The 16,947-nt window shown below is 48.1% G+C and overlaps 1 protein-coding gene across 1 annotated transcript in view; it reads right to left on the bottom strand.

The window, feature by feature from the left end:
- Positions 1 to 6,618: 6,618 nt before the first annotated feature.
- Positions 6,619 to 16,947, bottom strand: part of DAPK2 (death associated protein kinase 2) — a 133,485-nt gene continuing 123,156 nt past the window's right edge. The window contains exons 8-10 of the mRNA XM_047765933.1: positions 10,544 to 10,633; positions 10,354 to 10,437; positions 6,619 to 7,231 (exon numbers count right to left, since the gene is read on the bottom strand). Of these exons, the coding sequence (XP_047621889.1) occupies positions 7,151 to 7,231; positions 10,354 to 10,437; positions 10,544 to 10,633 (255 nt within the window). The 3' untranslated portion in view covers positions 6,619 to 7,150. The remainder of the gene's footprint in view (positions 7,232 to 10,353; positions 10,438 to 10,543; positions 10,634 to 16,947) is intronic.

The following is a 16,947-nucleotide window of genomic DNA, read 5'->3' as shown; positions in this document are numbered from 1 at the left end:
ATAAGCCAGCAGCTGCAGCTCCAATTAGATCCCTAGTCCGGGAATTTCCGTATGCCGCACCTGTAGCCCTAAAAGAGAAAACAAGAAAAAAATTGTTACAATGTGAAGAACTGGATACAAAAATCCAAGATACAGATAAAAACCTACTTAGTGGGAATATAAGTTGGTGTAACCATTATGGAGAACGGCGTGGAGGTGCCTTAAAAAACTAAACACAGAATTACTATATGATCCAACAGTCCCACTCCTGGGCATCTATCTGGAGAAAACCATAATTCAAAAAGATATAGGCAGCCCACTGTTCACTGCAGCACCATCTACAATAGCCAAAACATGGAAGCAACCAAAATGTCCATCGACAGAGGTTTGGCTAAAGAAGATGCGGCACTCCAGCAGGGCTCTGTTCCTGCCTCCCGTCTCCTCCCTAGCAGGTGCCCTCCGGAGCAGGTGGGAAGACAGAGAACCTCCCATGATCATGGGGAGAAGGCCCGTTCTGATTTCTCTTCTGTTTAATAAACCACTGCCAAGTGTCTGTGCAGAATCAGACATCACACAGGGGTGTCAGGGCGAGACAGTTTTGGGTGGGAGGTGTGCCCAGGGCCCTGCGAGCCCTCTGCCCAGAGCTTAGGGCATGAGTACCACTGTTGGCCACGGTTGTTCTCCTTTTACGTTTCTCAGAGTTGCTCATCATGTCTATGGTCTCAGAGTTCAACTAAATTATGTAAATATACACCCCTCAGGTTTGCCAAGTTCTTCAAATCTGACATACCGCCTTTATGAAATTGGTCTTAACGAGGCACCCATGGCAAGTTACGCTGCGATTATTATCACCATTGCACAGATGAGAAAACCGAGGCCCAGAAAGGATAATGACAAGGCCAAAACCCAAGAGCAGAAAAGTGGCCAGGAGTTAGCCCAGGCCCTTTGGTGAAGCAGTGAAATATACCAGGGACTGTTCAGAACTCGGAAAGGGGGGAGTTCCCATTGTGACACAGCGGAAATGAATCCGACTACTGTCCACGAAGACTTGGGTTCCATCCCTCAGTGAGTTAAGGATCCAGGGTTGCCGTAAGCTGCGGGGTAGGTCACAGACGTGGCTCAGATCTAGTGTTGTCATGGCTGTGGCTGTGGCTGGCAGCTGCAGCTCCAATTCAACCCCTAGCCTGGGAACTTCCATGTGCCGAGGGTATGGCCCAAAAAAAGAAGAAAAAAAAAACCACAACTAGGAAAGGGAATTGAGGGAAGACACAGGACTGCCTTCTCTAAATTCAAAATAAGCAGAGAAATGGCCTGATGGCCTCTGGGATTAAGCTCAGAGAGACAGGAGGGAACCCGGATTGTGAGTTGGCAGACTCAGTGCAGTTGCTGGGAAGAGGTCCTCAGATCAGCATCCTTAGGCAAACTGCAAGGGGAGGTGGTAACTGGGGAGGTGAGCTGCGAGGCAAAGCCGATTTCTCTCTCTCTCTCTCTCTTTTTCTTTTTCTTTTTTCTTTTTTTTTTTTTTTTTTTTTTTTTTTTGCTTTTTAGGGCCATACCTGAAGCATATGGAGATTCCCAGGCCAGGGGTCGAATCAGAGCGACAGCTGCTGGCCTATGCCACCAACGCCAGATCTGAGCCACGTCTGTGACCTACACCACAGCTCATGGCACCGCCAGATCCTTAACCCACCGAGCAAGGCCAGGGATCAAACCTGCATACTCATGAATACTAGTCAGGTTCTTTTTTGTTGAGCCACATTTGGAACTCCTCTGCCTGTTCTCTTTAAAATGGGAGTAAGTATCTGGCCCAGGCATTCTCATTCAGGGTGACATGGAGATCTCTGTAAAAGAACCCAGGCATGAAGGGAAAAGCATACTCGGAGATCATCACCACGCAGCCTCCACATCCCATCCACTGTGGCATCTCATGACCATTAGGGTTTTTTTTTTTTTTTTCATATTTATAGGGCTGCACCCATGTCATATGGAGGTTCCCAGGCTAGAAGTCGAATTGGAGCTACAGCTGCTGGCCTATACCACAGCCACAGCAATGCAGGATCTGAGCCAAGTCTGCAACCTACACTACAGCACATGGCAACTCTGGATCCTTAACCTACTGATCGAGGCAAGGGATCAAACCTACGTCCTTATGGATACTAGTCAGGTTCATTAACCACTAAGCCACAAAGGGAACTCCAGGGTTGCTTTTTTAACCTCACTTCCTTTTATTATTTTAAAATAATATTTGATAGATGAAAAACATATATACTCCATACATAAGTGAGAAAGCATAATGATAAAGGGAACTCTCACAAGCCTGTCATGAACTTAGTGTTGTCCAGGACGTTGCCAACAACCTAGTGCCCACCCCTATCTGTCCTCTTCCCTGTCTCAGCTGCTACCAATAAGCTTCACCTTGAATTTGAGTGTAATTACTGCCTTGCTTTTAAAATATTGTTTTATCACATTGGCATGTATTCCTCAAGTACAGTTTTTGAGTTTTATAAAATGAGTATAAAAGCCGTTTCCACTGTTTCCACTTCTCTGGGATGTTTGGTTCATGCAACACTGCCTCTCCAGAAGTGGAGAACACTGGATTTGAGGGTAGGCAAAACTGGGCTGGAATCCAGCTGTGGGATGCATGCAAATTTCTTAACTCTATTGAGTCTCAGCTTCCTCATCTAAAGAAACAGAGCTTTCATTTCTCTGACAAGTTTACAAAGAGGATTAAATAAAATGTTGTACCTATAATGTTCCTATTGCAGAACAGGTTTTTTTAAAAAATGACTGGGAACCTTGTTTTTTCTTTCATTTTTTTTTTTCTAGCTTGGAGGTAGAGGATCACTGATCCACAGGGGGAAAAAAATACCTACAAAATTATTTCTCCCCAGACAATATAACCAACTGCTTTTTAGATTAAGAACTGGGAACACGAATTTTATTCAATAAGACGTGACTAAAATATGTACCTCAGCTATATATTATGACTTTTTAATGGATGGAGGGGGAGGGAAAAAGGAACAAGTGGGAGAAAGGGAAAAACAGAAACGATTAATGAGATCACCAACTGTGTTTCTCCTTTTGGAAATGGCAATTAACCATTGTTTCCAGCTCTTCAACTGCTCTAATCTCTAAGCCTCTTAAGGTTTGCTTCGAATGGCATCCTCTCAGCAGACCCCCAAGGAACAATTATTCTTTGGGGGTGCAGCAACAGTGAAGAGAACAATGTCAGGATGACATCAAGCTGGGAACCAGATGAAAAGTTCTATAAGCCTGTGCCAGATGAAATTCCTTGTGATATCCCAGTCCTCAGTTCAGCTCTCTTCACATGTACCTTACTTTGTGGAACACAAGGCTGGATTTTTTTTTCATAGAGATTTTGTGGTTCATTTCTTATGGCACGGCCTTCATCTGCTTCCAAAATAAGGTTTTCAGCAAAGAAGGAGGCTAGTGGAAATGGCACATGAAATCTAAATTTGGAGTCAGGAAAGCCAGTGAGATTGACATTGAAATGCAGAGCATTGAAATATTTATGTGTGCCTTGGTGAAATATTAATCCAGCATCCTGCAAACACACAGGCGAACACTCAGGGGCAGGGCGCCCTCAGATTCTTCAAAGACTGACTTTTAACTGAGCGGTGGCTTTCATCTGAGGCGATGTTCCATTTGCACACTGGTCTCTTTCAGCCTTGGAGTGTCAGCTGGTCAACACAGCCTTCTTCAGAACGAACCCAGCATGCCCAGGTCCCCTTGGCCAGCTGCTCCACTCCCCCTCACACCTGGAGGGCCCCAACCATCTGCCAGGCCAGAGGCCCCAGAGACCAGGCCCTTGTATAGGAGTGGAATGGATGCTTGGCTTTGGCCTACTGGATGTCAAAGTCATCCTCAAAGGAAGTGCATCCTCAAAGTCCCCCCTCTGCCCATTGCCTGGCCTGGAGCTTCCTGAGGGATTCAAGAAACCCAGCGGATGCCATTAAACCCCAGGGAACTGGGTTGAGGGGGAGCCAGTCAACAGAGCTTTAAATAGCCTAGATGAGAGGGCAGGAAGAACAGTCTATGGGTAGGATGGAGTCCTGGATTTCCAGGGCTTACAGAATGTGGACTGCAAGGGAGTCTGTGTCTGTCCTGCTCACTGTCCTAACCCCAGCATCTATAACTATCCTAGGCATACAGTGGGAACTCAATAAATATGGGTTCACCCATAGAGGTTGGCTGCCCAGCTGTCCCTACTCAGAGGCATTGCCCTTTGAAAAGATGGAAAGAAGCAATGACCATTTCTCCCATTTCCAGAAATGAAGGACAAGGCAAGCAACAGTAAAGGACAGATGAAAACGTGTGTCAAATAATGCAAAACTAATGGTCCATCCCATTTCCTGAAAGGTCTCCCACGGCTGATGAGGCTGAAGATGGGAGTATTGTCCTAGGAGTCAGTGAGGCTGGGCTTTCATCAGGCATTTTCACAAATTTGCTGTGTGAAGCAGAACTAGTCACTTCCTCTCTCTCAGCTTCAGTTTCCTCTTCAGGAAAATTTAGTGGTTGAGTCAGAAAAGTTTCAAGTGCTTACCCTTCTGTCATGATTGGAAACTCAAGACTGGGTTGGTCAAAGCCAATCACAGCTCTTCTTAGAAGTAGGAGGGCTGTCCCCTACCTGCTACCACACTTCACTTCCTAGGAGCTCCCAGAGAGCCCCTGTTCCAGAACATTCCCTGCTGATTGATGTGACCGGCCACAGCCAGGACCAAGGGCCCTGACCATGGCAAGCAGTTCTCAGCCTCAGCTGTTCTCCCGAGGCTGGAGGGAGGCACGGAGCTGGATCCTCCTGAGACCTGGGGCACCCAAGAACTCCAGAGCAATGGCAGAGCTTTCTTCAACAAGCTTGAAGGTCACTCCATTTCTGGCAGGATGTTTTTCTAAAACTGGGCTACCTTTCTCTTCCTATAGGGCCATGATGCTCTGGATCCAGCCACTGGATGAGGGCAGCTCCACCAACCATCTCACAATGAGGTTAAAACTGTCTGCTAACAGAGGGAAATGATGCCTCCCCTTCTCTCTACGCCCTTTCCTTTCTGCCCTTATTTTCTCCTGCTCCCTTCTTCCTGGCACGCCTTCCTACATTCACCTTCCAAAAGTTCTCTCCCTTTCTTTCCACCTCCTCCCATGTGCTTTCTCAGCCTTGATGCCTCACCCTGACCTTTTTTCTTTTCTTTTTTCTTTTTCTTTTTTTTTTTAGGGCTGCACCTGTGGCATATGGAGCTTCCCAGACTAGGGGTCCAATCGTCTCTACAGCTCCCAGCCTAGGCCACAGCCATAGCAATGCCAGATCCGAGCCACATCTGCAACCTACACCACAGCTCATGGCAACACTGGATCCTTAACCCATTGGGTGAGGCCAGGGATGGAACCCGTAACCTCATGGTTTCTAGTCAGATTCATTTCTGCTGTGCCACGATGGGAACGCCCTCACCCTGACCTTTCTAACTTCTGGTTTCCACGGGTCTTCTCTGGGGTTTCCGGTCAGCACCACCATTCTGTTGGCCTGCAACGCAGGTTTCCATGTCGTTAAGGTTCTCTTGCCATATTCACTCAAGGGTCCAGGTTATCTACCTCTTCGTCCTGTCCTTTCTCTCTTTGGTCCTTCTTTGAGCTTCTCTATCCATATCTTCAAAAAGCCTCCTGCCCATGTCTTGGCCACAGTTGGCAGGCATATTAGTTTTCTAGAGCTGCCTTAAGAAAGCAGCACAGTCAGGGTGGCTTCAACAACAGTAATTAGTTTTCTCACACTTCTGGAGGCCAGAAGTCTGAGATCGAGGTCCTGGCAGGGTTGGTTTCTTTGGTGGCCTCTCTCCTTAGCTTGAGGACAGCCACCTTCTTGATATCTCTTCATACAGTCTTTCCTCCGTGTCCTGATCTCTCTTCTTATAAGGACCTCAGACATATTGAAATAGGGTCCACCTCAATGACATTATTTTACCTTAATTACCTCTTTAAAGACCTGTCTCCAAATAGTCTATGGTTCTACGGGTTGGAAGATACAACTCAGTCCATTCAAGCAGGGGAGAGAGCTGTAGTGGCAGAAGGAATACAGGCATCATATGCTGATATCGGGGCTGATTTTCCTTTAGGGAAGGATGTGGAAGTGTGGAAAGTAGGCACCCTGCAGTCTACAGTGCGTGGTTCAGTATGACCTTCTAAGATACTATCCACTCAACATCCCAACCCTGGGTGCTCCTCCAGAGTCATAGGCACCTGAGCTAAAGGAAATCAGATGGGAATCACCCTCAAAGAAGCTGAGCAGCAGTAAACCAGAAGTTTAATAAAAGTGAAAAAAAATGACAACACAGTGGGCTGCTTTAAAAAATGTGATGTTGTGGGAGTTCCCGTCGTGGCGCAGTGGTGAATGAATCCGACTAGGAACCATGAGGTTGCGGGTTCGGTTCCTGCGCTTGCTCAGTGGGTTAACGATCCGGCGTTGCCATGAGCTGTGGTGTAGGTTGCAGACGTGGCTCGGATCCCGCGTTGCTGTGGCTCTGGCATAGGCCGGTGGCTGCAGCTCCGATTAGACTCCTAGCCTGGGAACCTCCATATGCCACGGGAGCGGCCCAAGAAATAGCAACAACAACAACAACAACAACAACAACAAAAGACAAAAAAAAAATGTGATGTTGGTCAGCATGACATGGTGCCTCCATGTGGGTTCTGGAAGGTCACAGGATTGGTCCCTTACACCCCAAGATTCCCTTCACTCTTTATCCCATAGTGGAGGCCTCTGTCTTCCTGGTATAGTTTTTGATGAGGCTGGTTCTGAACTCCCTCATCCCGTGACGAAAGCTGCCTGAGTCTGACCTTCACCCAGGATGGTGAAGATGGTCGTTTCCCTTAGGGCCACATCTGCAGCCCAGGTTCTGAAGTTGGCAGACAGGTGAAAGCCCGTTTTATGGAGCATTAAGGGCTTTGGGAGCGCTGGAGTGTCCTCTGTAAGAGATGGCCACAGCGCCCAGGGTCTCCTGGCTCCCCTGCAAATTCTCCTCAATCCTGCATGGCCACCTCTCTTGAAAAGTGCTCAGGGATGCAGAATGCCTGGGTGCTGGTGACAAGTGGAGTCCAAGAGTCCACGGAGAAAGGAGCCCTGCTGGGCCTGGGCCTCCCTGGTGGCCACCTGGAGCTGGGCCGGTTAGGAGGTACTGCTCCTCCTCCGGGGGTGGAGGGCTTTCCTTTTGGCCACTTCCTCCTCTGTGTCACTCTCACAATTCCTCTGGAAGAAAAGAGAAAAAGAGAGACCCTAGGCAGGAGGGTTATAAGGTACCAGGAGGGGGGTCATGCTAGGGGACCTGAGCTGATGCTCCTGGTCAGGGGCCTGCAAACCAGAGGGGTGGACGTTGACTGGAATCCTGTTGCTCTGTCCAGAGACCAGGGATGGGCGAGATGGGGGTGTGTGTGTGGGGTGACCTGAAATGGGGCATGCCAACTACCTTGAGTCCTCCTTCCCTGGAGGAAAGCATGCAGGCAGAGCATCTAGGGGAAATCGGGCACCAGAAGAAGCCAAATTATAATAATAATAAAAATAATATGTGGTATCCTTTGTGGCTGCCACATAATTGAGATCACTCGGATAGCTGGTCTGTGGGCTGATGAGTCTCCTGAACTCAGAATGGGAAGAATGGGGGAGGGTAGCCACAGGGACCTCCCCAAGTTCTGAAGGCCACCTCACCACACCCTCTCCTTTTTGACTGGCTTAGGCTGCACCTGTAGCCAGCCCTGACATGTAGTCTTTCCAGGGAAATGGCTTCTGGGCTCCATTTTTATGAAAGAGAAAAAAAGAGTAAAGCACAGTCCATCAGTTCCTATCTAAGCCAGAGCGAGGTGGCCACCCTGGCTGTCCCCATGCCCTTTTCATTCAAGCCACAAGGATCGAATTAAATTATTAAAACTACTGGAGTTCTCTTCTGGTGCAATGGATTAAGGATCCAGCATTGTCAGGGCATTGGCACAGGTTCGAGCCCTGGCCCAGGAACTTCCACATCATGCTTCAGGTACAGCCAAAAAAAACTTATGAAAACTACTAAAAGAAGTACTAATTCAGAAAGACTTACGTGAGTCATAAAAAAAACCTATTGTCAGATGTTCCGTTTTAATGCTTCCGAAACAAAAGAACCTCTTTTTCTTTCTTTTTCTTTTTATGGTTGCACCTTTGGCATATGGAAGTTCCCAGCATAGAATTGGAACTGCAGCTGCTGACTTACATTACAGTCACAGCAACACTGGATCCGAGTCACATTTGTGACCTACACTGCAGCTTCTGGCAATGCTGGATCCTTAGTCCACTGAGCAAGACCAGGGATCGAACCTGCATCCTCAAGGACACTATCTTGGGCTATCTTGGGTTATTACCCAGCTAAGCCACAATAGGATCTCTTTTTTTTTTTTTTTTAAATAAAGGAAAGTGCCTTTGGGAAAGCTGTATAACAGATGTCTAGGACCTATTGCTTTTCCTCATGCAGGGTGAGCCGTTGAGCTGATGATGCCAAGTGTTTAAGTAAAAAGAGGACTATTTTAAATATTTGCACAAGGACAAAAACTAGGGAAGAGTTTTACATTCTTTTCAATTACTCCGTGTTTCTCTTTCCCAATGACCAGCCTTGTACCAGGGCAACTCAGCCTGAAAGGCATGCCCACTGTCAGCCACATGCCTTTCCAGGGCTCTCTCTCCTTCCCCTGGCCTGAGCCAGCTGGAAATCCAAGGTCAAGATCAACTTCAGCCAAATACATCCTGGACCAACCCGGCTGTAATAAAAATAACTCAAGCTCTGCTGAACAGCAACTTTTTTAGCATGAGTCAGAGCCAAACAATAAAAAATTAAGCTGGGGGAAAGTCTGCTTGTCATTAACAGGGATTTTCAGAGGGAGTAAGTCCAGTCCCTTTTACAGCAGATGAGGAAGGCAGCCAGAGAAGGGACATGGCTTGGCCAAAGCTGGACAATTGTTTCAGGCTTTAGGAGCCATAAATCCTCAGGTTCCAGATAAGAGCAAGAACCAAGAAAAGCTTAGGCTAGAGGGTTGCGGGGTGGGGGGGTGGAGGGGTGGGGTGCGGCGGCTGTGCCAGGTCCTAGGATGCAGTCTGAGTGCTGTGTGCCCCAAGGTTGCCCTGGGCCGACAGCCCATCCATCTCAGGCTGCTGCCTTCCAACCTCCTCCTGAGCAGCAAGTCATGTTCTGTCCTGATCTGCGCCATCCTAGACACTTCTGGGCCCTCATCACATTTGGTGAGCAGTGGGGAGGGTCTGTCAGGGAACCTCAGCCAGCTGCAATACTCATGCTGCATTCTGTAGCACTGGCACTGCATTTATTCCATTTCATTTCATTTCGTTTCATTTCACTTCGTTTTATGCTTTCTAGGGCCATACCTGTGGCATATAGAAGTTCCCAGGCTAGGGGTCAAATGGGAGCTACAGCCGCCGGCCTACACCAGCCACAGCAATGGGGATCCAGGCTGCGTCTGTGACCTACACCACAGCTCATGGCAACACCGGATCCTTAACCCACTGAGCAAGGCCAGGGATTGAACGAGCATTCTCATGGACCCTAATCAGGTTCATTAACCACTGAGCCACGAAGGGAACTCTTGGCACTAGAGTTCTACGTGAGGAGTTTCAGAGTCTACATGAGAATTTTAAAAAACAATAATAGCTCTACTGAGCACTTAAAATGCCAGGCTCTAAATATATGTCATCATTTAATCCTCATGACTACCCTATGAATAGGAACTATTGTTAACCCCATTTTACAAATGATGACATTGTGGCACAGAGAAGTTAAAATAATTTCCTTGAGGTCTCACAGTTAGTAATTGGCAGATTTGAATCCTGGCAGTTTGGTTCCAGAAGCCAGGCCTTTGACAAGTATAGCCTAATTCTCTCATTTTAAATATACATAAAACTATAACAAGCCAGTTAAAAATAAGATATCAGCTAAATACTAATTTTTTTATTATTGGTAATCTAAAGCAAAACAGAAATTGAAATATTGGCAAGTGAATGTAAAGCTCTCATTCTAAAACAGATCCTGGGTTTGTCAGGAACTGATTTTGGTTGCCTGTGATAGTCTCATTATCCCATGGGCTCTGGGAGGCTACAGTCCTCCAGGGAAGCCTGGGGTGATGGGGTGGCAGCAGCAGCGCCCTTGAAAGCCACCCAGGAAAGGATTCAAAATCCTCCAGAGGTGCAAGCTGCCCCTGTGGAGTGCCCTCTCCCAGCACCACCCCAGTGGTCCCCTAAACATGTGGCCTCTGCTATTCACACAGTGCAGAGCCTACTGGAAACCTACTCCTACCTACTCCCTGCCCCCCAACCCCCGACCACCGGGCATTGCATTTACCCACCAGGTCCTCATCCTGCCTTGGGTGCACCTTCTTCATCAGCGAGCGGGTTAGGTGGTTACACAAGGAGACGATGCTGAAGGAGAGCTGAGGGAGGGAAGGAGAGGAACTGCCAGGTGAGAATGTGCACAGAGACCCTGGAGGGAACCAGGAACCCACCTGGACCCTGCCCCCACCCCAAACCCCGACCCACCTTCCACTGCCGGCGGACGTACTGCTTCTTGAAATTCTCCAGGTTGACCACAGACTCCCTGCGCACCATGGCTTGCTGGCTGTCCACTGGCTGGGAGACAAAGCAGAGAGTGGCAGCTGATACTGGGCTTTGGATGGCAGCCACCCTCTCTGTGGAACCCCTGACCACGTGCCATTCTTTGCCTGACCCCGGGACCTCGTGCCGAGGGCAATGGCTCCAGATGTCACTGTTCCAGAGATGCCCTTGGCCCCCCGAGCTATTATTACCACAGCCAGATGTGCACACTAGCTAGGCTGGAGGCACGGCCCCCTGAAGGGGAAGAGTGGGAGGCAGGGCCTTCAATTACGGGTCATTCTGGGGAAGGGTTGTTATCCAGCAGTCTAGAATCCCTACTGTGCACTGGGCCAGTTCTGGGCTTAGCAAAATGGATGCTTTATATTGGCAGACAGGGCATTAGTACTCCATTCACAAAGAAATGGAAGGGGAGTTCCCATCATGGCTCAGCAGTAACAAGCCCAACTAGGATCCAGGAGGATGTGGGTTCGATCCCTGGCCTTGCTCAGTGGCTTAAGCTGTGTGGTAGTAGCAGACATGGCTCAGATCCCATGTTGCTGTGGCTGTGGCATAGGCTGGCAGCTGTAGCTCCGATTTGACCCCTGGAAACCTGCATATACCATGGGTGTGGCCCTAAAAAGCAAAAAAAAAAAAAAAAGAAAGAAAGAAAGAAGGAAAGAATGGAATGGAAGATGGAAGGAAACAGTGGCTTTGATGGGAGTTGAGAGGAGATGGGATGTGTAGTTGCCCTTCACTGCCTGGCCCTCAGGCTCAGCTTAAACCCTGACTTCTCCAAGAAACCTGACTTGGCTTCTCTGAGCCTCAGTTTTCTCATCTGCAACATGGGGATAAAAATAATCTTTGTCAAAGGTTCATTTAGGATTAAATGAATGTGAGATGTAAAGTGCTTAACCTAGAACTCTTCAATAAATAGTAATAAACTATTGATAGCCTTCCTGTCTTTATCCATTCCCTCTTTTTAAAAAATAGCTTTATTGATATAATTTTATACCCCAAAACTGGATATATTTAATGGACTCCTATGTGAGGAGTCCATTCCCTTGTGAATCCCTGCCTCTTTGTAAAATGAGGTTTTCCCAGATTGAGAAATCAAGCATGTCTGAAGGTGGTTGCAAGGGTTCTGTGAACCTCTTGAAATGGTCTTCAAATTTCAGTGCATAAACTTGTACATGAATGTTCACAGCAGCCTCATTCCTAATAGCCAAAAAGTAGATGCAACCTAAATGTGCAGCAACTAATGATGGGACAAACAAAATGTGGTCTATGCATACAATGGAAGAATAGAATGGGAAATCCGTTCATGAAAAGAATAAAGTACAAATACATACAACACAGATAAACCCTGAAAATAGCATATTAAGTGAAAGATGCCAGACACAAGAGGCCACACACTGTATGATCCTATTTATGTAAAATGTCCAGAATAGGCAAATCCACAGAGACAAAACATAGATGAGGAGTTACAATGGCTGGAGAGGGGGGAGAATGGGGAATGACTATGAAAGGGTATGAAATTTCTTCCTGGGTGATGAACATGTCCTGGAATTAGATAGTGATGATGGTTGCATAACCTTGTGACTATAATAAAAATCACCAAGTTGAACATTTTCAAATGGTGAATTTTATAGTATGTGAATTATATCTAATACAAAAACGTACAGTATAGATACAGACACAAATTTCCTCTGAGAAGAGTCAATAGCTTCCATCGATTCTTAAAGGACTCCGTGACCTCAAGAAAATGAACTGCCCGAGATGATGTATGAGGTCTCATCCAGCTCTATTCTTCTCTCTGTTCTGACAGCCTCTTCACAGCAGTGCCACCTTTGGCACTGCAGTGACTGCCAAGCGAGGTGACTCATTAATTCCTGAGGCTGCTCTTCTCTCCTAACCACGCTGCGAGCACACCTCCATGCCTGTTTATTTTTTGTCATGGTGCCAGGCACCAGGGGAAGCCAGGGCAGATGGCTGGCCTGGCCCACATGGCTCTGGACCTAACATCTTCTGGCAGCAGGCCCTTTCCATGTTCACCCAACCTCCCTCCTCCAGGAAGGCCTCTGTGTGTTTCAAAGCCCAATTCAAAAGTGACCTCTTCCAAGGAACAATGTCTCTCTCCCCAATGTGACCATAACACACGTGTGCTCCTTTACTATACACAGTACCTATCTCGGTCGGCCCTGTCGGGGAGTCATCCCACTAGTGGAAAACAATGGGGAGAATTCTCTTCATGCTTTTGTCATTGCTTCCTCACCACCCCTCCCTGACCTAGACGATGCAACAAGGGTGCTTAAGAGTTGTGTGAGTAAACTGTATCCCTGAGCTGCTGCAGCATCAAGCTGGAATTCAGTACCAGGACCTAGGACCCGCTCATTCCCACCAGTGAGAGGCCAGGCACCTGGATCGGCCCAGCCAAGAGACCATGAAAGGGAGTCATGACACCATGGCTCCCCGAAGGTGGGAGCCTGGGAGTTGGTGAGATGAGGAGTCCTGGGGAGGTCAGGGAGCAGAGAGGAGAGTGCCTGACACCTTGATGCAGAGGGCAGACAAGACAGCCAGGGGCCATTCACCCTCCCACACTGGGACACATGGTTTGAGCCAAAGAGTGCAGGAGGGAAGGGGGTGGGAGGAAGGTGGAGAGGAGAGAGAACAGGATGAGGATGCTCATGCCCACCTCACCTAACAATTTCCTTAGCTGCCTTTCACCTCCTCTACAAGTGCAGCCCTGGGTCTCGATCCCACCTGGAGAGGGAGAGGGCGACTGCTCTGTGCTGAATCTGCCTTTTCCTGGCATCAAAGTCTTCTAGCAGCTTCCTGTCACTCTCAATAGAATCCAACAAGCTCGCCAAGGACCCAAGCCTGTAACATCTGGGTTCTTCTCTAATCTAATCTCCTCTCTATCTTCTTCCATTGCATGGATCTGTCTGCTGGTCCAGGAACCCAGGTTTCAGGGTCTTTGCCCTGTTCCTTCGTGTGTTTACCTGGTCATTTTGTTCAGCTCTTTGCTCAAATGTCACCTCCTCCGGGAATCCCATTAGTGAGAATCCTACCTTCCAACTGGTCCAGGCGTGCCAGCCACTGAGCAGGGATGCCCAGCTGAAATAGCACGTGGGGCCATTCCCAGGTGCCATTTATGGGAGGTAACACAACTACTTCTAGGGCCCAGTCTATATCCGACACAAGACAGCACAACTCTGAGCAAGAGGCCACCCAGGCTGTAAACCTGTCAGGCTGGCCTTTCCTAATCAATGGGCCTCACCAGTTGCTAAGAGGCTCACCAAACACAGGCACTGTCATCTAGGTCTTGAAGTCAGAGAGACGTAAACTTTGCAGTGAAATCTGTTCCCAGAAGGAATGTGGCACCAACACTCTGGATTACGTTGAGAGTGTGAAGGGCAGTGGAGCTATGTTCTGCCTCCTCCTGACCCTCCCCTTCCTGCAAACAGTGCCCATCTTCCAGCCTTGGGGTCCATCGGTGATACCAGAGAGTCTGAGCAATTTTGACCAGGTTCCTAGGAGTATGTTCAGCATCTCAGAAAAATGTTGGGAAGGGAGGGAAGAAGACAGAACACTGTGGCTAAAGTCAGTTTTCTTTATGCAGATGCAAATGTCTCTGACAAAGTGCACTGGGGAGAGGCGGGCAGCGCCAAGGTGAGCAGGAAGCCAAAGCAGCAGCCACTCCACCCCAACCGCAGCATAAGGAAGAGGCACCCCAAAGACTTGCTCTAAATACCAGGCCTCCTCTAGAAACTGCAAAGAGATCACAACTTTTCAAACCTCTAAGTCACTTCTCCGGCCCCATTCTCCACTGAAAGCCATGGACAGCTAAGCGCCCGCTTCCTCTTCCACCCAGGTCTGTCACCCAGGGCTTGGCTTCTTCATCTCCCTTAGTGGAGCGTCTCTATATGTGGAAGTTCCATTGTTCCCTTTTGCTGGCTGTTTTGCTGACTGGAGCCTGGGCTCTGCTGGCCTCACCTCCCTGTTTCCCCAGGAAAGGAGCACTTGAGGCTTGGGGGGGCCTGAGTTTCTGCTGCCTCACCCAAGGGTGGGGAGAGCTGTGGAAAGACAACTGTATTCCTGTAGGTTGTCCCTGCGTGGACCAAGCCAATGAAAAGAGGTAGGAACACCCCTTTCCTCAACTGACACAGCCTTACTTTTCCAAGTAGGTCTCAGCATGAATGCTCTCTCCCTTTTCTCTCTCTTTTTTTTTTTTTATGGCCACACCTGCAGAATATGGAAGTTCCCAGGATAGGGGTCGAATCAGAGGTGCAGCTGCCGGCCTACACCACAGCCACAGCCACACCAAATCCAAGCTGCATCTGTGACTTACACCACAGCTCACGGCAATGCCGGATCCTTAACCCACTGAGCGAGGCCAGGGATGGAACCTGTGTCCTCACAGATAATATGTTGGGTGCTTAACCTGCTGAGCTACAATGGGAACTCCTATACTCTCACTTTTAATCTTCTCTCCATGACCTTCACCTTTCTGATCAACTTTTCATCTCCAGGAAAAGCTTCAAAAGCCCTCCCTCCTGTACTGAAGAGACTTAAGAGACATAACTGCCAACTGCTATGTGTGGACTGTTTAGATCCCAATGTGAACCAACCAAGTATAAGAGGACACCCTTGACAAAAGGCAGGGCGGGCATGTGAATTTGGAATATGTGTCCAGATAATAAGTAATTATTCTTGATTTTGTCAGGAGTGGCAATGGCACAGTGGTCACAGTGAAAAGAAATTCCTCACCAGAGACTCCTGCTGAAGAATTCATGAGTTAGGTCAGTCTGAAGTTTGCTTTAAAATACTTAGAAGCTGGGTAACAGATTTGTGGAGCTCTCTGCCATTCTCACTAATTTCATGCAAGTTCTGAAAATCTGCCATAATAAAAAGTTAAAACCCAAAACTCTTCCACTTTTTTTCTATAATCTTCTCTTTAATCTCCATTTAACAGTTCCAAATTCCTGACCCCAATCTGGGCTCATCTCATCCCTCCAAATTCTGTGTGGTGCCTTCCCCACAAAGCCACTCCCTCCCTACCTTTTCTCTCGCTCTCTTTTAAATTAATTATGTATTTATTATTATTTATTTTTTTTGCTTTTTAGGGCCACACCCACGGCATATGGAGGTTTCCGGGCTAGGGGTCCGATTGGAGCTACAGCTGCCGGCCTGCAACACAGCCACAGCAACGGCGGATCCTTAACCCACTGAGCGAGCCCAGGGACCGAACTGGAAACCACATGGTTCCTAGTCAGATTTGTTTCTGCTGTGCCACAATGGGAACTCCCCTACCCTTTCTCTATTAGAATCTGTCTCTCTTCTGTTTTCTGGAATATTAGATACCTGTTTCTTCAGTCACCATGGTCTACCTCACCTCCCAGTTGGTTGGAGCCCCATCTGTCTCAGACACTGAGTCTTTCATTGAGGGGGTTGTCTTGTCCTAATCTGTCACCTCCCTTCAGAGCCAGAACACAATCAGCGTTTGTTCAATGAACTGGCCACTTCTTCTTCTTTTTTTTTTTTTAATTTTCCCACTGTACAGCAAGGGGGTCAGGTTATCCTTACATGTATACATTACAATTACATTTTTTCCCCAGCCTTTCTTCTGTTGCAACATGAGTATCTAGACAAAGTTCTCAATGCTATTCAGCAGGATCTCCTTGTAAATCTATTCTAAGTTGTGTCTGATAAGCCCAAGCTCCAGATTCCTCCCACTCCCTCCCCCTCCCATCAGGCAGCCACAAGTCTCGAACTGGCCACTTCTATTTCTCAAATGTGCCCACTGCTGGGTCTCCTCTCAGGGGCAAAGAATCTTCTCCACTGGTCAAGGGTTTCACAGACACAGGAGAAAAGGCCATTCGGTTCCACATTTACAGAGGCTGACAATGGGGAGTGGTAGCTGAGGCCATGTCCAACCCCCACGTGGGCCACCCACACTTTGTGATGGAGTGAGTAGGAAGTCGCCATCTTCATAACCACCTGGAGAGGTGGGTGGCTGGTCTAGGGAGGGGGTTCACAGAGGAGACTCTGGCTTCTACATTTTAACTGTCTTTTGTCCCTTCACTGCCAGCATCCTGCATCTGCAGAATCACCGGTGACCATGCCACTGCCACCCTTCCACATGCCACGCGCCTCTGCCTCCTCAGGAATCACTAGTCAGGAAGATGTCACATGCTCACCCTGCCCTCCCCAGGACAGCATTTGCACAGAGCACAGAGGCTGGCCTTTCATTCACAGCCTGGTGAATGAAAAGATCCTCTGTGACTGCAGATGGGCCAGCCCACAGAGCGGTGCACCCCCAGGCCTTCCTCCATTGAGGTACCAACATAAGA

The sequence above is a fragment of the Phacochoerus africanus genome, chromosome 2 (assembly GCF_016906955.1).
Source record: "Phacochoerus africanus isolate WHEZ1 chromosome 2, ROS_Pafr_v1, whole genome shotgun sequence".
NCBI lineage: Eukaryota > Metazoa > Chordata > Mammalia > Artiodactyla > Suidae > Phacochoerus > Phacochoerus africanus.
This window is presented reverse-complemented; position numbering and strand designations above follow the sequence as displayed.